At 38.5% G+C, this 20,726-nt stretch overlaps 3 protein-coding genes across 4 annotated transcripts; 2 read left to right on the top strand and 1 right to left on the bottom strand.

Moving 5' to 3' along the window:
* Positions 1 to 1,360: 1,360 nt before the first annotated feature.
* On the top strand, positions 1,361 to 5,527 carry LOC137713239 (quinolinate synthase, chloroplastic). 2 transcript variants are annotated; one of them, XM_068452523.2, is made up of 5 exons: positions 1,361 to 2,586; positions 2,716 to 3,163; positions 3,772 to 3,900; positions 4,217 to 4,501; positions 4,695 to 5,527. In XM_068452523.2, exons 4-5 carry the CDS (start codon positions 4,307 to 4,309, stop codon positions 4,938 to 4,940), a joined length of 441 nt encoding a protein of 146 aa, XP_068308624.2. In that variant the 5' UTR covers positions 1,361 to 2,586; positions 2,716 to 3,163; positions 3,772 to 3,900; positions 4,217 to 4,306; the 3' UTR covers positions 4,941 to 5,527. The 2 variants fall into 2 exon arrangements, with proteins under 2 accessions (XP_068308624.2, XP_088540785.1); XM_088684659.1 differs by lacking the exons at positions 1,361 to 2,586; positions 2,716 to 3,163 and having other exon boundaries at positions 3,283 to 3,900.
* A 48-nt stretch (positions 5,528 to 5,575) lies between these two features.
* On the bottom strand, positions 5,576 to 7,495 carry LOC137713238 (phenylacetaldehyde oxime monooxygenase CYP71AN24). The gene is made up of 2 exons (XM_068452522.2): positions 6,511 to 7,495; positions 5,576 to 6,392 (listed from the first exon to the last, which is right to left on the bottom strand). The coding sequence occupies exons 1-2, from the start codon at positions 7,441 to 7,443 to the stop codon at positions 5,772 to 5,774; spliced, it is 1,554 nt and encodes a 517-aa protein (XP_068308623.2). The 5' UTR covers positions 7,444 to 7,495; the 3' UTR covers positions 5,576 to 5,771.
* A 10,048-nt stretch (positions 7,496 to 17,543) lies between these two features.
* LOC148691112 (quinolinate synthase, chloroplastic-like) lies at positions 17,544 to 19,481 on the top strand. Its single transcript, XM_088684658.1, has 4 exons — positions 17,544 to 17,762; positions 17,888 to 18,388; positions 18,935 to 19,099; positions 19,190 to 19,481. The coding sequence occupies exons 1-4, from the start codon at positions 17,634 to 17,636 to the stop codon at positions 19,223 to 19,225; spliced, it is 831 nt and encodes a 276-aa protein (XP_088540784.1). The 5' UTR covers positions 17,544 to 17,633; the 3' UTR covers positions 19,226 to 19,481.
* The last annotated feature ends 1,245 nt before the right edge of the window (positions 19,482 to 20,726 follow it).

Raw genomic sequence — 20,726 nt, 5'->3', positions numbered from 1 at the left:
CTCTTGATCCCTAGACAGTCATCCGTCTCTGCAAGGCTACGACATTGTTCCGAAAACAGAGTGTATGTGAATGCATGGGAAATCCACAGAGACCGCAAAAATTTGGGAGAGGCCAGAGGAGTTTCTGGCAGAGAGGCTTGTGGACAGCCTGATTGATTTCAAAAGCCAACACTATCAGTACAAGGAATCACTTTTGGGATTGTTACTGTGGATATGTGATTGCCATTTGCCAACCTCTTATACTGGTCTGTGGAAGATGCAGATTCTGCATTTGAATTTTCCATATATTTTGTACGAGGCCTGATATTGACAAAGACAGACAAAGCCACACACATACAAAACAAACGTCAAGATTACAAAACAACACAGTGACAACAATTCTAACTGAATCTGGTTTCTCATTCTTTTCACTAAATTACATAATGATATTACACTTCATAGATTTTCTGGTACGCATCAAAGAATAGTATGCATCGGGATCTTTGATTTTTGGATTTTTGTCACTAGATTCTTATCTGTACATCAAACTCTTCGTTGTTCAATGCATGTCATGTACCGAAACATGATAAAATTTTCAACACTTCAGATAAAATAAAGCTCATGAATCCCTACTATATGACAATGTTCCTTTCACTCAACTCATCAACGAGATTTGTCATTGGAAGACTGGCAAATTATATATCGATGGACCGCGGACGAAGCATTCCATAATTCATAACCAAATTAAATCATGCACAAGAAGAAATCACCTGGACTTGGCTATCTCCATACTTGCACACAAACATGGTTACATATCACATATCACTGTCGTACACGGTACGCCGTAGCCTAGCCCTATTGTGGGAGAACCGCCGCAGTCGCTTACAAGACATCGTATAGAAGAATTTCTCCTACCATTTTTGCTTCTCTCTATTTTGTCCTTTAGACTAAAGATGGAAGAACCCAAATGGACCTCCGTCACCGCTTACTTGTATGGAAGGGAAGAGGATCCTCTCCTGATTACGAAATCCGGACCGTTTAATTTTAATCCAACGGCTCTAAACAGGAGGTCTCTTAAAAATTATAATAATTGCAACCGTTGGATTAAAATTAAACGGTCCGGATTTCGTAATCAGGAGGATCCTCATCCTATACTCAGGAGAGGATCCTCTTCCGTATGGAAGGGGTAAGAAAAGTGCATTTAATGTGGGGCACAATGAGACTTTAGTTACTTGTCTATCAACTTTTATACTTCTTCCACCTTTGGCTACATGGCCACTTGGACACTACACTTTCCTTGTCTTGTGTGGAAAGAGCCAAGAAATTGCTTACAAGCCACACATTTCTTCCATTTTGTAGTGGAAGGAAGAATACTTGTCACAACAAAATTTCAAGTCTAAATTGTTTGGTGGAAATTATTCATGATTTCGTGGTCAATGATAGCAAAAGTTGCATCACTTACACCACTACAATTGTGAAAAAGTGAATCGCCCTTCTTATATTTATTATCTTCTTTTTCTATTTCAATTTTTCTCATTTTTTTATGGCCATGGTTTCTTCTTATTTCTGTCATTCGATTTTGTTTTTATAAACTCAATCTAAAACTATTCCCAAATATCGTTTTTAAATTTATTGTTACGTAATGTGTCATGCAAATTATACAATGTCACATTAAAAGAAATTACATGCGACACCGTGTTATTCGCAAGAAACCCTTCCATTAGTAGCTCCTCCACTAGTGGGATACCCTGATTGGTCATATCCTATTATTTTCCTTATTTTAATAAATTGGCGCCTAGTTTCATATATATTGGTTGGTTCTTGCCTTCTTGGTTAGCTAAATTCCTCTTTTTACATACAACTTTGGCCAAATCGGATTAATAGTCTCTGTAATGAGAAGGTATGCGAAGAATTGCCTATACAGTAAAAAAAAAATTAGAATTTAAACCCTTATGATGAAGGTTATTAACAAATTTAACCCAAATGTAAGATTTCTATTAAACTAGGGATAAAAATGTCCCACTACTCTTTTATTTCTGCTGGCCTTCTCTTCCTCTCTGTGTCCGTGTAACCTCCACGCGAGCTGATCGTCGAGGTCTTCCGGCTGCTTGACTCCAAGCCCAGCCGTGATGCCTGCTCCCTTGTCTGCAAGCGCTAGCTCGCCCTCGAGCGCCTAAGCAGCACCGCCCTCTGCATCGGCACCACCGGCAGCCCGGACCTCATCGTCGGCCTCCTCGCCGCCAATTCCACAACGTCCGCACCGTTCACATTGACGAGCGCCTTAACCTTTCGTCGGTGAGGCTGCATTCTGCCAATGGCTCCGACTACAACGTGCTTGATTTGAACAGTTTATCGGACTCTCTCTCTCTTTTCGAACTCTCTGCCTTCTCACTAAACCACCATAGCCAAAGAGACCTCCAGGCACTATCACCGCAAATTCCAACTAAATTGAGACCCCAAACCACCAAATACAATACCTGCGCAACCTGGGGATCCCTATGGTACCATTGCATGTTAAATTATGTAATGGGAAGTAGGAGAATCCAAGCAGCGGTTCTCGGTGAGAGTTGCTCTAATGGAATCGAGCTACAACCTTTGAAATTTGAGGTAAAATTAGCTTAGTTTATTTGTAATCTGTTGCTAGTAATGTCTTCACCCAGCATGGGCAATTGGATATGAATTTAAACTTGCTCAAATTTGGGATTGAAGAAAATAATTTTGTGTTGTCTGTTCCAGACTCAGGGGGTTGAATGCTGTCGGTGATGGTGATGGTGATAATGCTCAAGGCACCTCAAAAGTTAGGAATGGGCGACAGCAATTGGGCACCAAATTTGCTACTTTTCTTCGAGTCAAGGAGTCTACAAGGCAACGGAAGCGGAAGCGGCAGCGGCACCGGAAGCGGAGGGAAATTACTGCTCAAGGTGGCACCTCGAAACGCAGGTCGAGAGGGAAATTACTACTTCCGTAGAGGTCCAAGAGTGTAGGCACCGGGTCAAAGAGTATAGGCAGCATCTTGGATTAAATCTGGGTTCAAAATCTGGGTCTCTGACCTCTGTGATTATCTATTCTTCACCCCAGCATTCGAATAATGTTATTCCTACGTTTTTAAGATTACAGAGACAGAAAGAACATGGCTAACAGAGACACAGAGAGGGAAGAGAGAGAAGGCTAAAAAGAAAGAGTGGTTAGACACTTTTATCCCTACATTTAACCGAGGTTTAACAGAAATCTCATATTTAAGTTAAATTTGCTAATAACCTTCGCCACAAAAGTTTAAATCTTAAATTTTTTTTATCACAGGAACCATTTTCCGAATACCTTATCACCATGATAGAGACCATAAATCCAATTTGGCCTGAAACTTTTTATGGCAAAGTTCATGGAAGCAGCAAAATCCATTTAACCCCCTCTCTCTCCCTCTCTCTCCTCCCCAATGGATGCTTCTTCTGCACCAACCATGGCGCTGAGAGTCTTCTCCTCCTCGTGTTCCTCCTCCTCATCGTCCTCCGCTTCTTTCAAGCCCAATAAGTCACTCCCTTTCAAGTTCACCACTTTCCGGCCTCCTCCCCAGCCCACCCTCTTCAAATCCCTCAAATGCATCCAAACGCCGCCGTCTTCCAATCCCAACCCATTAAAGCATCCGCCGCCGCCTCCCCAAAACTCTAGCTCCGCCTCCCCCTTCTCCTGCTCCGCCCTCACCCTCTCACCGTCAAGACAGACGACTTGTCGTCGCTCAATGTGGGATTGCCGGCCGCGCAGAGGTCTAGGGTTAACACTTGGCATAATGTGCAGGTCAGTATACAGAAAAAGACTAAGGCTTTGGTAGCCCAGCGGCAGGGTACGCCGCCGCTCGAGCCTTTCCCATCGCTCGTCGTCACCGCCGATGGGTTTCGGGCAAAGGGCAGCTTCGCTGAGGCCCAGGTTAGCTAATGGATTGTGTTTCTGCTTGATTTGTATGATTATATTGCGTAGAGCGCGTAAGTACTATTAAAAGTGCTTTTCTTAGAATTAAAGTGCATTGCGAAGTGCTTATCCAGGTGCTTATCCGAAAATGCTTTTATGACCCAGTTCCGTTTATGTTTTGCTAAATGTAGTTAGAAGTGCTTTTGTTTGTCATAAATCACTTTTAGCCATTCAATAGCAGTTCCAAAGTTGTCGTTAACATTTGTATTAGATTAGTGGATGTATTATTATTTTTTAATTGTAACCTAAGTTGGAACTGCATATTAAATTGCAGGCGAGGTACTTGTTTCCCGATGAATCGAAGGTTGAGGAACTTGTTAATGCGTTGAAGGAAAAGAAAATTGGGGTTGTTGCACATTTTTACATGCACCCAGAGGTTCAAGGTATTTTAACTGCTGCACAGAAACATTGGCCTCACATCCATATATCTGATTCATTGGTCATGGCGGATTCCGCTATGACTATGGCGAAAGCTGGTTGCGAATACATTACAGTCTTGGGTGTTGATTTTATGTCGGAAAATGTCCGGGCTGTACTTGATCAGGCTGGCTTTGAAAAGGTAGCTCCTTTGCTTCTATTCCTGTATTAGTAAGAAATGTAAAACATGTACTTTACTTATTATGTTGGTTTGGCTCCGCTATTTACGATGTAATGTGCCTTAATTATAGTAAAGTTTACTGGATCTTGGTTTGGTGCCGCATACCGGTGAAACAGTTGATGAATATTATTCATTTCATATACTTTGATTGCAGGTTGGTGTGTACAGGATGTCAAATGAACGTATTGGTTGTTCGTTGGCAGATGCTGCATCTAGTCCTTCGTACATGAGCTATCTTGAGGCAGCTTCTAGGTCTCCACATTCGTTGCATGTTGTCTACATTAATACTTCTCTAGAAACAAAAGCAACATGTAATTGCTCGCTCACAGTGCAGAGGCTGAATATCGAGCCATGGCAGCCACTGCCTGTGAACTTATTTGGCTTAAAGAGCTTCTTTTAGACTTAGGCTTGCCTATTACTACTCCCCTGTCTCATATGTGTGACAATCAAGCAGCCATGCACATCGCTGCTAATCCAGTGTTCCATGAGAGAATGAAACATATTGAAATGGACTGTCATTTCGTTAGAGCTCAAGTGCAAAGTCAAGTCATTAGGACCATCTTCACGCGAAGCCAAGATCACTTGGTAGATCTTTTCACCAAGGCTCTAGCATCTGCTCCATTCCATCGTTTTTTCGGCAAGCTTGGCTCAATTAATCTCCTCGATCCAGCTTGAAGGGGACTGTTGTTGAAGTGTTCTTTCGCGGCCTCTAGAGTCAGTTACCAAGGGTGATCTCTAGGGTAAATCTCTAGGGTAAGGCTCAATGTATTATTGTAAATCAGTTTTCCCTTGAATTAAGGGAGGTGACTGATTGGTGTTAAAGTCTTTGTGTATGGTTTAGATTACGTAGGCACCATGCCTTCTTCCTTCTTGTCGGCTGCTTGCAGCAGCTATCTCTCCCATCTCTCATTCCTCTCCTCTTATATAGCCGGTCTCTTGTACATTGAACATTTATTATGAAATACACAAGGAAGCTTTGAACCAAAATTACCACAAAGAGACACTAAAACTAATTACACGCATTCTCAAAGCGGATTAGGAAATCTAAAATATGTATTATTATAAAACACTATGTATCTGTTACAATATCTACGCAGTCACATTACAATGTCTCGTTGAGGATCACAACATTGTAAAGTGCATAATTGCTAATGCAAATTCAGGTGAAACAGAAACAACGAACGCAATTAATTAAAAGCATATATAAGTATGACGGATCTCGATGGAGGGATCAAGGGTTGTATGGGATTGGGATAAGGTTGAGAGGAGCCTTCTTATGGACTGAGAGTCCGTAAACTTCATCGGTGTCCATGGTCTCGGCCAATGCTTTACCACCACTAGGCAATTTCCAATCAAACCAATATAGAAGGTTGGAAAGCACATATTCAGCTGAAGCAACCGCAAAGCCGACTCCAGGGCACACTCTTCTCCCGGCACCGAACGGGATGAGTTCAAACTCCTGACCTACGAAACCAACGGACTTTTCCTCGAACCTCTCCGGGTAAAATTCATCGGGCTTGTCCCAGACTTTGGGGTCCTTTTGTACCGAGTATGCGCTGACAAACACTTGTGTTTTCGCAGGGATATTGTAACCTCCCAATTTCACATCTGTTCTTGTTTCACGGGGAAGTAAAAGAGGTCCCGGAGGATGAACTCTCATATTTTCTTTGATGCAACATATCATGTAGGTCATTTGGGGGATGTCAACATTCTCATCTACAAATCCCTTTTTCCCCACCACTCTTCTTACCTCTTCTTGGGCTTTCTTCATCACACGCGGATTTTTCGCAAGCTCTGTCATCAACCATATCATGGCAGTCCAACTAGAATCACTTCCTCCGACAAACATGTCCTGAAATAGTAAATTAAGAAGGCAAATCAATCTTCAGCCATAAATATAAATATACATATATATATATATCAATTTTATTGTTAAAGAGAGTAAGTTATGGAGGGGGATATATACAGACCAGTAGAAGTGCTTTGAGGTGGTCACTTTTGAGCTCAAATTCATTGCCATCCTTTTGAAGTTGGAGGAGAGTATCCACGAAATCCTTCTTGCGAGGCTTGCCTTCTTTCTCTGCCTCCTTATGTTCGGCAATCAACTTATCGAAAAACTTATCAAATTCAGACCAAATTGATGTCAAATGTTTAATGTGGCCTCTAGCATGGTCGAGCCAACTCATCCTCGGACCAAAGTAATCCGTAAAACTGAAACTCGTGAGTTGGCAGATCAAACCTTTCGTCAGATCAACGAACCACTTGTTCTCTTCGCCCTCAAACTTTTGTCCGAGAATACACCTGCAGATGATGTTGTTGGAGGTTGCCACCAGCAGATCACTCAGAACAATAGGACCACCGCCATTGAGACTCGACGCTTTGCGAATCTTTCCGACCAACTCGGAAACTTCTTCCACCCTTGCGTACTGAAACTGTGACACCTTCTTAAGATTGAGAAGCTCAAGAACACAGATTTTCCGAACTTGCCTCCAGTACTCCCCGTAAGGAGCAAACCCCACATCATGAGCGTCATAGAACAATATTCCTGGAGCAGTGGCTTTCGGCCGGCTGCAGAAAGCAATGTCCTGCGTCTTCATCACCTCCTTGGCCATCTCTGCAGACGAAACAATCAGAGTCGGAACTTTCCCGAAATGCACTAGCATTAAATCGCCATACTTTTTCGAGAGAGCATGGAGAGAAAGGTGCGGGAATGTGCCTAATTGGTGAAGGTTTCCGATCAATGGCAACCTTGGCGGGGAAGGTGGTAACTTGAGTTTGCGTTTCTCATCGCCATTGGACGATGATCTAGTAAACGAAAAGAGAATGAACGCAGAAAGGACGAGAAGAGGAAGAAGAAAGACAATCTTCTGCAGCTGCTCAAACACAAGTGCTAGAAGAGCCATTGCTGTTCTAGCTCTTGTTGCTGGCTTTGTCTGGACACTTAGAATTCTGGGTTTTGCTGGGTTTATATAGGACACAAATCTCTAGAATTTCCAGGTCAAATCAAGGGTTTTTTCTAACATCCTTGCAAAAGATTAAAATTTAAAAAATTTGGTGCTAAATTATATATTCAATTTAATCTACTTTTATCAAAATTTATATTCAATTTTTGTTATTTAATGTGTATTTTTATTTAATATCTCCACATAAAATTTTAATTTTATTAATATGCACATATTTAGTTCTTTAATTATAAATGAACATAAATGAGAAAATATTAAAAGAAATTTATGATAGAAAATATATAAATACATAAGTGTACAAAAATAAATATGCCAGAATACATAAAATTGATTTTTTTTGTACCGAAATATTTGTACCTACATGATTGTACCGAAATATATTATAATGAACTTAAATGTATGTACCAAAATGTATTATATGGTTATTTAGATATAGGTCTATACAACTTGTAATTTTTAGTTTAAAACCCACCTATCTTTAATCATCCAATATAAACCTAAAATTTAAATATGTCGCCACATGAGAAATTAAATGACCTATTACTTCAGATAATTTACAACATATGCCACAACCCTTCTAACGTTTTGTCACACACAACCCTCCAATTTGGCTTCAATCATGCCCACATAATACGGGCATTAAATTCTAATTACTCCTCTTGACGTTTTTTTAGCCACTTATAATTATATGTATTTAAAATAAAGTAATATTTTTATATTTTGTAGGTAAACCATTATATATACATTCATACATACATATATATATATTCGTCACATTATTACTATGGTGTGTAACATAATTTACCTATATTTATATGTAATATATAGGTAAATTAATTTGCATGTATTAGTACATATGTTAGCCTTGGATAAAAAAAATGTACATATGTTAGGCACATTTTATTGTTACCATATGTATGTTTGTGTAAAGTAATTTACCCATATCTATGTGCAAAATATGTGACATCCCACATCGTCCAGGGGAGTGATCCTTATATGTATATTCTCATCCCTACCTAGCACGAGGCCTTTTGGGAGCTCATTGGCTTCGGAGTTCCCATGGAACCCCGAAGTTAAGCGAGTAGCGCACAAGAGCACTCCCATGATGGGTGACCCACTGAGAAGTTCTCGTGTGAGTTCCCAAAAACAAAACTGTGAGGGTGTGTTGGGGCCCAAAGCGGACAATATCGTGCTACGGTGGAGTCGGGCCCGAGAAGTGGTCCCGCCCGGGCCGGGATGTGACAATTTGGTATCAGAGCCTAACCCTGACCGTGGTGTGCCGACGAGAACGTCGGGCCCCTAAAGGGGGTAGATTGTGACATCCCACTGGCCAGGATGTGACACTAAATCCACACGCAAAGCATGCACAACTGCATTTGAAAGCTATCTCGCTCCATATGTTTGTCATGTTTAATGCGGTGATTCAATAAAGTATCATCATGCAGCATGATGTTGATTAAATAAAAATAAATAGGGAATTGTTATTAGCACTAAAATTCTCATTTTACACTTCTAACTTTCTATATTTGGAAAGAAAAATACATTTGTGAGGAATGTAGAATGAGATTTTTAGAGTGCTAATAACATTTTCCTAAAAATATTATGTGATTGTAATTGCATTATTGTCTGCTAGGATTAAATTTGCATTAATGTTTGTCTGACTTGGTAAAGGGTGAATACCATTCCAATTGGATTGTACTTCCTTGATTTCCTCTGTTCATATTCTTATATAAAGATAATAAGAAATATTTTTAGAGAAATTCATTTAATATTTAGCTATTCAAATATGAGTATAGACTTCTACTCAAAATTTTTAATATTTTAATCACAGAATTTTGTGTTAGAATCGTTTATACTATTAATCACTTAGTTTTGTAGTAAAACTAAGGTCGTTAAGTTGAATAGCCAAATATTAAATAAACGATTCTAACACAAAACTCTGTGATTAAAATATTAAAATTTTGAGTAAAAGTTTATACTCATATTTGAATAGCCAAATATCAAATGAATTTCACTAAAACTATTTCTTATTATCTTTATATAATAATATGAACAGAGGAAATCAAGGAAGTAGAATCCAATTGGAATGGTAGCTGGGATTCACCCTTTACCAAGTCAGACAAACATTAATGCAAATTTAATCCTAGCAGACAATAATGCAATTACAATTGCATAATATTTTTAGGAAAATGTTATTGGCACTCTAAAAATCTCATTCTACATTCCTCACAAATGTATTTTTTTTTTCCAAATATAAAAAGTTATGAGCGTAGAATGAGAATTTTAGTGCTAATAACAATTCCCTATTTTTATTTTTATTTAATCAACATCATGCTCCATGATAATACTTTATTGAATCACTGCATGAAACATGACAAACATATGGAGCGAGCCGGCTTTCTAATGCAGTTGTGCATGTTTTGCTTGTGGATTTAGTGTTTTTCTCAACAGTTCTTCAGGTTCTTTGCTTTTTTGTGCCGTTTCTAGAGATTATGTGCACATGTTGAGATGCTTTTAATTGGAGAATTTTTTTTAGTGAGGAGTTGTTGGGTGTGAATCATGTGTGATTTCCTTTTTTATTTTATTTTTAATGGATTTTAGGATCCATATGATCCATCCATATAATCCATATATGGAAAAGAAATGGAAGCAAATCAAAATCCAACTACTTCTAAGCAATGATTATTCATTTGATAGAAAACTTCATTTTAATTCTTTAAAAGATGAGTTTTAGACTATAACCTTGTGTAAGATTAAAATTCAATTTTAGTCCTTAGTACATTTAATGATCTCATTTATTAGTTATATTTTGATGTTTTATTTATCTTTTTATTTTTATTTTAATGTATTAATTACATTTAAATTTAATTTTTATTTCATTCATCAAAATATATTTTAATGTCTACATTTAGGCAACTAATTTTTTTTATAATATATATTCCGATAACAATTTTGTATATTCTTCATTTAGGTACATTAATACATTTGAATATTTCGGTATATCCATTGATACAAACATATAGGTACATTAATTCAATATAAAGCATTTTGATACACACATTTGAGTATTGATTTTTAAGTACATTAATTCAATATACTATATTTCGGTACATACATTTCTGTCACATCCCGACCCGGGACGGATCACTTCCCGGGCCCGCTCCACCACCGTAGCACGATATTGTCCGCTTTGGGCTTACCGACCACGCCCTCATGGTTTTGTTTATGGGAACTCACATAAGAACTTCCCAATGGGTCACCCATCATGGGAGTGCTCTCGCGCGCTACTCGCTTAATTTCGGAGTTCCAACAGAACCCGAAGCCTGTGAGCTCCCAAAAGGCCTCGTGCTAGGTAGGGATGAGAATATACATATAAGGATCACTCCACTGGGCGATGTGGGATGTCACATTTCGGTACGTACATTTTGGTACATACATTTTGATATTGACATTTAGGTACATTAATTCAATATAATACATTTTGGTACTTACATTTAGGTTCATTATAATATATTTCGGTACAATCATGTAGGTACAAATATTTCAGTACAAAAAAAGTCAATTTTATGTATTTCGGTACTGTCATTTTTGTACACCTATGTATTTATATATTTCTGTATCATAAATTTGTTTTAATATTTTCTCATTTATGTTCATTTATAATTAAAGAACTAAATATGTGCATATTAATAAAATTAAAATTTAATGTGGAGAGATTAAATAAAAATACACATTAAATAACAAAAATTGAATATTGTTGTAGGCCTATATAACGAGCTATCTAAGGAATAGAGAGAGGGGGTGCCGGCGGCAACAAAAGAGAAAGAGATAGAGATTTAATTATAAGGTGTGTATTGTATCACGCCTTTATGCCTTTATTTACAGTAGAATGATAGGTAGAATCCTTACCTTTTTAGGATTACATCTCTTAATAGGTAATCAACTCCTAATAGGAATAAACTAGATACTCCTAGATATACTAGGATTTACAAAATCACATTCCTAATCTGATAGGACTGCAACACTCCCTTTTGAGTGTGTAAATACTCAAACAAAACGTTGTATCAGGTCTTCAACAGATGAGGTAGAACAGTTGTTGAATCCGTCTGGATAACGGGTGAACGTGAGTCTCAAATACAAGTAATTATGCATTGGTAGTAAAAACTCACAAAACCTCACTATGGTAAAACTCAAGGCATGGAGAAACCTCATGGACTAAGGAGAAAAGTGAGAAGTATGCATAATGTCTAATAAAAACGTCATACAGGATGAAAATAGTGAACTTAATGGAGTATGATCATCCCAGGATGGGTGCCTCATTAAAACCTCATTAGGTAGCAAAAACCCAGTAAGAAAAATGTTCCTAATCGTAGGAAAAAAAGTACATTAAGATTAAGTGAGTATGCTTCAGGTTACTCCCCATGAGTTAGACATAACTTACAAATAAGAGAATTACAAGCGATTCAATTCAGATCATTTATGCATACCGATTCCTTGGACGAACTTCTGAAAAGTAGACTTAGGCAATGACTTCATGAAGAGGTTGGACAAGTTATCATGGGAAAGGATTTGCTTGACATCAATGTTCTGATGTTGTTGTTGCTGGTGAGAATAAAAGAACTTCGGCATTATGTGCTTGGTGTTGTCTCCTTTGATGTATCCCTTTTTTAACTGCTTGATATATGCTGCATTGTCTTCAAAGATCGTCGTATGAAGGTCAACAATGGAAGAAAGACCACTAGTGCTTCGAATATGTTTCATAACTGCTCTCAGCCAAAAGCATTCTATCGAGGCATCATGCAGGGCGAGAATCTCAACATGGTTCGAAGAAGACGCAACTAGCGTTTACTTTATAGACCTCCAAGATATAACTGTGTCTCCAACGGTAAAGACATAACCCGTTTTAAAACGTGCCCTATATGGGTCAGACAGATAACCAACATCTGCATAACCAACGAGGCATGAATTAACTCGAGGATAGAGGAGGTGGCGACTCATCTCGAGGATTCATGGGTGCAGAACAAGCCCAAATCCGTCATACCTTTGAGGTAGAAGAAAATTTCTTTAACACCATTCCAGTGTCTGCGTGTAAGCGTTTTGTTGTATCTAGCCAAAAGATTAACGGTGAAGGAGATGTCAGGTCTAGTGCATTGAGACAAGTACAATAAAGCACCAATTGCACTTAGGTATGGAACTTCAGGCTCCAAATATCATCCTCATCTTTCTTCGGACGGAAAGGATCTCGTTTAGCATCTAGAGTCTGAACGACCATAAGAGTACTCAAAGGCTTCGTTTTATCCTTATTAAAATGTCGCAACACCTTCTGGGTGTAGTTCGATTGATGTACTAGGATTTCATCCAAACAATGCTCGATCTCCAGGCCGAGACAATATCAAGTTTTCCCAAGATCTTTCATCTCAAATTCCAATTTCAAGTGCGTGACAATTTCCTTAAGCTTTGCGGGAGTTCAGATAAGGTTCATGTCATCGACATAAACTGCAACGATTGCAAATCCGGAATGTGACTTCTTAATGAACACGCATGGGCATAGTTCGTTGTTCACATAACCCTAACTTGTCAAATATTCACTCAGATGGTTATACCACATCTGCCCGGATTGTTTCAATCCATAGAGTGACCTCTTCAACCTAATCAAGAGAGTGTTCCATGGTCTAGAACTATTTGAACCAGTCTATGGAAGTCCTTCTAGAACTTTCATATACATTTCCGTATCTAGATCCCTATAAAGATACACAGTTACCACATTCATAAGCTGTATATTTAGTTTTTCAGAAACTACCAAACTGATAAGGTAGCAAAATGTTATGATGTCCATTACAGGGGAATACGTCTCTTCGTAATCAATCCCAAGGCTTTGAGAGAAGCCTTGCACTACGAGGTGTTCTTTGTACCGCATTATTTCATTATTCTCATTACGCTTCCTCACGAAAACCCACTTGTAATCCACAGGCTTCACATGTGGTAGGGTAAGAGCTACAAGCCCAAACACCTTTCATTTCGCAAGCGAATCGAGTTCGACCTGGATTGCTTGTTTCCAATTTGACCAATCCGTTCTACGTCGACATTCATCAACGAAGCATGGTTCAATGTCATCGCTAAGCATGATGTCAAAAGCAAGGGTATACACGAATGCATCATCGCCTATCATCTCATTCTGATTCTAAACCTCATCCAATACGAAGTAATGGATTGAAATCTCGCGATTCTCAGGAGGCCAGTATGTTTCATCTAAAACATCACTGTAATCTAGAATAACCTCATGTGTTGGAATAAATAAGTAAGGAATGGTCGAATTCATACTAGGTTCACTAATTTTTGCCGTTTTCCTATTCCGGGCTTGTGAATCCTTTGAACCAGGAGGTCTGCCATGCTTCAGGGTATGAGTAGGTGATTGGATAACCGCCAGTGATTAGCTAGCCACCAGTGTGCCATACCATGTGGGAGGTGCGGCTGCCCCACCCTAGGGAACAGTTCGTCCTTCCATGGCGGTGTTACTGCGTACGGTCGGTACGTCCATCCTTGCAAGTGCGTTTGCAGCGGGTATATGTGATCTCGTCACCTTTGCTAGATCAGTAAAATCATCTGGTATGCTTTGAGCTCTAAAGATCTAGAATGCGTCGCATTTTAGTTTTAGACTAAGGTGTACGGGGATCTAAATGAGACATAGTGGGAGTAATTCACAATAATTTGCAGCGTTCTACAGGAACGTTAGTGATCTTATCTCCTCCTAACAACGAGAAGACTGTCTCATCAAAGTGACAATCCGTAAAACGTGTGGTAAAGAGATCTACTGTCAATGGCTCTAAGTAGCGTATAATTTATGGTGAATCATAACCGACATAGATTCCCATTTTTCTTTAATGACCCATTTTGGTACGTAGTGGCGGTGTTATTGGCACATAGACTGCACACTCAAACACATGTAAATGTAAGACGTCAGGCTCGTATAAATCAACCAACTGTAATGGTGAATAAGGTTAGGTAGCGGTGGGCAACAAACGGACCAACATAGTCGCGTGCAATATTGCGTGACCCTAGGCAGATACCGGCAAATTGGTTCTCATAACTAAAGTCCGAGCTATCATTGAATGCGCTTTATGAAAGCTTCTACGAGGCCATTTTGGGTATGAACATAGGGTACATAATGTTCAACTTCAATCCCAACAGACATGCAATAATAGTCAAAAGGCTGTGACTTAAACTTTCCAACATTATCCAGTTAAATCGACTTGATCAGATAATTAAGGTGGTAAACCCTAAGCTTAATCATTTGTGCTAGGAGTTTCACAAATGCAGCATTGTGTGTGGACAATAAGCATACATGTGACCGTTGTGTTAATGCATCAACCAACGCAATAAAATATCTAAATGGTCAACACGTTGGTTCGATAGGTCCACAAATATCCCCTTAAATCATTTGAAGAAATTTAGGTGGGTCGTGAATAATCTTTGTAATGGAGGGTTGTGACATGCTCGACTCTGATATCCTCCAAACACCAGGGTAGGCAAATGATAGCCGACACTCGAAGATGATGAAGCCATACTAACATGCATGATAACCATAAAGAAAGAATGAATATAAATAAAACTTGTAAATTTAACTATAATGAATATGCAATTATAGAACGTGTTTAAAGCATACAACTAATCCAGAACATTTTAGAAGGAATATTATAAAAATGTACAAACAAAGGAAAAGTTCCTACATCGAGAAGACTCCAAGATACTGATGTGGGAGTGCCTTGATGCCGGGATTGAACGCCTTAATTCTAAGTCCTGAGGGAGCACAAAACAAAACATGAGTGGACCAAGTTTATATATAAGTAGTACTAAAACATTTATTCATTAAACGTACTAACCCCCAATTTAGAAAACTCATATAGCATAATAAGTAATAGGTATTCCAAAAATCCTAGCATGCCATAAAACCTTCATAAAACATATATCTTATATATTGTGCTTATTAGTGTTATCATAATCGACCGAAGCCACTACATCACCCGATCGAAGCCAAATATATAAATATCTTCTGACCGAAGCCACTACATCACCCGATCGAAGCCAAATATATAAATATCTTCCAACCGAAGCCACTACATCACCCGACCGAAGCCAAATATAAATATTTTCCGATCAAAGCCACTACATCACCCGACCGAAGCCACTACATCACCCAACTGAAGCCACTACATCATTCGATCGAAGCCATATATAAATATCTTCCGACCAAAAGCACTACATTACTCGACCGAAGCCATATATAAATATCTTTCGCCCGTAGTTACACGCAAAATTTATATTCATGTTTTACATGTTCTCAGCATATGGACTCATGAAATGGCTTGCATCACCCTTAGGTATCGGTCAACACGTGGCCATCCCATTGTCTTTCGGACACTAGGATCGGGGTGTATTTGTTGTAGGGTAAACACGAACCTAAGGTTGATAAGAATGTCTTCCGGTACCATAAGGTGAATCTGGGATTACAATCAGAATCAATGTTAATTGAGATGTCAGTCCAACGAAATTTTGAATGAAGAATTATGCCAAGTGGTCAAAAGTATAATCCTCACGGACTGGTAGATAATATGTTGAGTGAGTTGATAACAATTACCGAGACATCATCATAGTCTCCACATGTACAAAGTGGTTTGTACAGGAAATCTATAGTGACATTAGCCCATTTCCATTCGCATCCCCTAGTGGGTCCTCAATAACCTACAAAGGATAACCATGGAAATTCATCCCACTTCCAAACAGGAATAAAAAGAAATTAAGATAAGCCCGACGACTTCCACCTCACTGCTTCCACTTACCAGTAAATTAGACATTTCCTCACATATTCAGTGATATCTCATTCATACAACACCGGTAATAAAATGGACGAAAACAGTGGTACAATTTAGTACTACCAGCATGCATGGCATATGCTAAAATGTGAGCCTCATCAAGAATCTTTCTTTTTCACAGCTTCATTACCTTAGGCAAAAACAACTTGTTTCTTATCAACAGAGTTCCCACTCCTTGGACTTTCAAATCCCATCTCGTGTCATCTGACACTTGCTCCATCAAACTCATGCATTATTGATCAAACTCTTGGGCTTCTTACCCGAAATCTATTTATACAAGTTTGTCTTAGAAGTGAGCCGACAATACTCATTGTGGAACGAATGCCAAAGTAAAGCCAATTCCTTGACAAGGAAACGATAGTGGGACATGGATAGCTCGAATTGAGGTAAGTTGTCCATGGGATTTCTGACTAAGAGCATCAGCCATGACATTTGCCTGACCAAGATTATACTAAAAATTGCAATCAAAATCACCAATGAGTTCCATCCACCTTTTCTGTCTTAAACTCAACTATTTCCGTGTGAAAACACACTACAACTTCTTTGGTCAGAAATGATGCACACTTTTTGCTGTGGAGAAAAAGTCACCAAATTTTACAGCAAGGGGAAATGGTTACCAGCTCTAGATCAACAATAGGATAAGTCTTTCTATGAGTTTTGAGATGTTCGGGAGCATAGGCGATGACATTTCTATGCTACATCAGAAAACAACCCAAAACATGACAAGGATGCAAAACAAGACACTTAAAACTCACTACCAACGTCAAGAAAAACAAGGGCAGGTGACATGCCCAACCCTGATATTCCCCGAACACCAGGGTAGGAAAGTGCTAGCTGACACCTGAAAGTGATGAAGCCATATTATAATGCATGAGAACAAGAAATAAATAAGACTTATAAATTTAAATATAATTAATTATGCAAACGAGGAACGTGTTCAGAGTATACAACTAACTAGAACACTAAAGGGAATAATATAAATTGAATGATTAAAAGAATGGGTCCTACACCGAGAGGACTCGAAGATGCCGATGCGGAAGTGCCTCTTCAAATCTTGTCCAAACCATTTTGCAGGTTGGTGGGATCAGAACCATTTATCTTAATTGTTTTGGAATTCCCCAATGTCTCTTTCCAAATGCAACTGGCACTCATTTTTTTTTCTCATGGCTATTGTACTTTCGCTAACGTGGAGTTCCTTGTCTTCTGCAGGCTTTTGTTCAAGTGCCAGATGCAAACATATGGTACGGGCCTGCTTCCTACATGGGTGCAAATATTAGAGAATTACTCCAGCAGATGACTAAGATGACTGATGAAGCAATTGCTGAGATACATCCAGAACATAATAGAGACTCAATCAGATCTTTGCTACCTCGCCTACATTATTTTCAGGTACGTGTACTTTCATGGCTTGTTTTAGTGCTATTCATAAATTCATTTCATAGCGTCGGAAATCAGTTTTCCTTGCATTTTCTGATGATGGTCCTCTCACTACTTATTTATCTCTACTGTATCAGGACGGGAGATGCATAGTGCATCATTTATTTGGAAATGAAGTTGTCGACAGGATAAAAGAAATGTACCGTGATGCATATCTAACTCCCCATTTTGAGGTCCCAGGAGAGATGTTCTCATTGGCAATGGAAGCAAAGAGAAGAGGAATGGGGGTTGTGGGTTCTACCAAGAACATACTAGATTTTATAAAACAGAGGATTCAAGAGGCTTTGGATAGAAATGCCAATGAGCAGCTTCAGTTTGTGTTGGGAACAGAATCCGGAATGGTGACTTCAATTGTTGCAGCAGTTCGTAGTTTGTTAGGTGCTGCAAGATCTGGAGGAGCAGAAATTAATGTAGAAATTGTATTTCCAGTTTCATCAGACTCAGTAACAGCATCAAGTTCTTCCCCAGGCCTTAACTCTGTAAAACTAGGCGATGTCATACTACCTGTTATACCTGGAGTTTCCAGTGGGGAGAGATGTTCCATTAACGGCAGCTGTGCATCCTGCCCATACATGAAGGTTAGCATTCCTATTTTGAGTTTGACTTCGATAAGTTTACAAAGGTTAATATGTTCTTAAATATTCTAGCATGCTATATGTCTGAGGTAACCAAACTCCTACAAAATTATCCAGTCTAACGCATGTCTAAATATGGTACATGCAATGTGTGTTACAGTGGTTGTAGCATCTGCAGGCTGCAATGTATCTCAAAACAAACACTAGCCCTGGCGTAGTATTCAGGTCCCTCATAACAGCGGCAATGTTCAACGCAGGGTCTTCTTTTTATGATGCATGCTTGTTGTATTGTTACATAACCGTGTAATTGGATGATGAAATCCTGGAAGACAACTGAAAATTTTTTTTACAAGTATTGGTAGGAGTCAAGGACATTCTCAGAAAGTATGGTTGCAAGAATAGTTAATACTGGGTTCTCTTCTGTAACAGTTTGTCATGGCAATTCTTATTACAAATTAAATCAGTATAGATAAAGAAATAAATTAAATTTGATGATTAGGACATGCTTGAGCTAAGGTTTCTCACATAGCCTTTCGTGTAAACTGTCAGATGAATTCTCTCACCTCCCTCCTGAAAGTTTGCCACCACCTGCCTGCCGGGACGAATAATACCCTTTCCGCATATGAGGCCAGCCAATTCAAACTTCAAACTCCCAATGGGAAGTCAGTAGCGGATGTTGGGTGCGAACCAACACTGCACATGAGGCACTTCCAGGTTAGTTTCTCAGGTCAGTAAATATATTACACTACATATAAGGAGCTTAATGAGTTTTTCGATTCACCTCTATGTTGATATCTTTTGCAGGCCTCTAAAAAGCTGCCGGAGAAGCTTATTTCCTAGATCACTCATCCTTCTGGTGACGGAAACTCGGTGTTGTTAAATAAAGTGAAAGCTTAAGCCTACATAAGATCAACCTTCATTGCAAGCAGATTCCGAATCATGAATTTCCAGAACTTTGTAGTGGCATTTCTTCAATTTCTTTTATCACACACGACGATCATGCAGTTTAACTCGTTTAATTACACGCATAGTTTAGTGTTTAGAGATCTATAGAAATGAAAGTTATATTAACATCGATTTTTACGTTGAAACTGTATAGCCGTCAGAACAATGACATTCTTTATTAATTGATGCTGAGGTTTACTGAAAATATTGGATTTTTACTTTGAAACTGTATAGCCGTCAGAACAATGACCATTTTCCAGGTATGTCAACATTAGAGTGTGAAGTTGTAGACCATGATTCTTTGTATTTCAAGTAAGAAACGTACTTCATATGGTAGCTCACGCGCTCATGACTTTCGGTTGCTATATGCGCTTGAGCGACTGTTTCTAGCAAAATCCTCTGAGTTCTAATAAACATTTGAGGCGGGCTTATGGGTTCCATTCTCAAATCGTCAAGGACTCTAGGCCTACTATTTTCCCAATTATTGTGATGAAGATATGCAACAATATGAGCCATGTGATCCAGTATCAAAAAGTCTTGTTTGATATTGTTTCTGAAATGGATAAAAGCATTTTTCAGACTATAAAAAAGTGTTTCATATGTGCTTTACAAGAAACGAGAAAATGTTTCCTCCAAATATTTTTCTAACAAGCATTTAAAAATTTAATAAAAGTTTGACACGTTTATAATAAAACACTAGTGGGAGAATAGTTTTTAAGTTGCTGAAATTATTTTAAAAGTAATTTTTTAAAAAGTTGAGGTTAAAATTGTATTTGGCAAATGGAAAAAAAAAAATTGTTTTTTGTCAAAATCGTGGGTCTAAAACAGTAGAAAGCAGAAGTAGTTGTACCTTTACTTCTAAAAACAACGTTTTTTTTTACAGCACAGTAACCCCAAACTAACCCTTATTTATAGCTACGCCCCCTAGAACTTCATTTTAATCTCACTTTGCTCTCTGTTAACTCAAAATTCATTACTTTACTTCTCTAAGCTCAAAATTTGTTCTACTTGACTTGTGGGTTCTCTCTTCTCCCATAAACTTATAGATCGCCTCCTAAAACATATGTGGGATCCAACTCCCAATAAGATTATGTTACACGTGCAATAAATTTTGTTATAAATCTCCATTATGTGTAAACATTCAACAATCAGAGAATATTAAGTTTAAAAGAAATTGAAGAGATGAAAAAAAAAATAAAAAAAAAATTGATTAGCCTGGCTCACCCAAATCCAACTCATATAAGAAATTAACAGATCTAAGACAATGTGGAGCGATTTTAAGTTTTATAGAGACGACTTTCAAGTTTTAAGGGGCAAATTAGGTTCAAAATCGAGTTTCAGGAGGCAAAGTAAAGTGAATTTTGAGTTTCAGAGAGTAAAATTGCGACTTTTGAGT

The sequence above is a fragment of the Pyrus communis genome, chromosome 14 (genome assembly GCF_041283825.1).
Source record: "Pyrus communis isolate YQ-2024b chromosome 14, ASM4128382v1, whole genome shotgun sequence".
Lineage (NCBI taxonomy): Eukaryota > Viridiplantae > Streptophyta > Magnoliopsida > Rosales > Rosaceae > Pyrus > Pyrus communis.
Note: the sequence above shows the minus strand (reverse complement) of the source record. Positions and strands in the feature narration are given on the sequence as shown.

What these genes read in the sequence shown, in the direction of transcription:
- LOC148691112 (XM_088684658.1), top strand. Translation starts at nt 17,634, where the DNA reads ATGGGTGCAAATATTAGAGAATTACTCCAGCAGATGACTAAGATGACT. An exon ending in CTCGCCTACATTATTTTCAG is followed by an intron (nt 17,763 to 17,887) that starts GTACGTGTACTT and finishes CTACTGTATCAG; the next exon opens with GACGGGAGATGCATAGTGCA. An exon ending in CATCCTGCCCATACATGAAG is followed by an intron (nt 18,389 to 18,934) that starts GTTAGCATTCCT and finishes GTAAACTGTCAG; the next exon opens with ATGAATTCTCTCACCTCCCT.
- LOC137713239 (XM_068452523.2), top strand. Translation starts at nt 4,307, where the DNA reads ATGCACCCAGAGGTTCAAGGTATTTTAACTGCTGCACAGAAACATTGG. An exon ending in ATCAGGCTGGCTTTGAAAAG is followed by an intron (nt 4,502 to 4,694) that starts GTAGCTCCTTTG and finishes CTTTGATTGCAG; the next exon opens with GTTGGTGTGTACAGGATGTC.
- LOC137713238 (XM_068452522.2), bottom strand. Translation starts at nt 7,443, where the DNA reads ATGGCTCTTCTAGCACTTGTGTTTGAGCAGCTGCAGAAGATTGTCTTT. An exon ending in ACCTCAAAGCACTTCTACTG is followed by an intron (nt 6,393 to 6,510) that starts GTCTGTATATAT and finishes TTACTATTTCAG; the next exon opens with GACATGTTTGTCGGAGGAAG.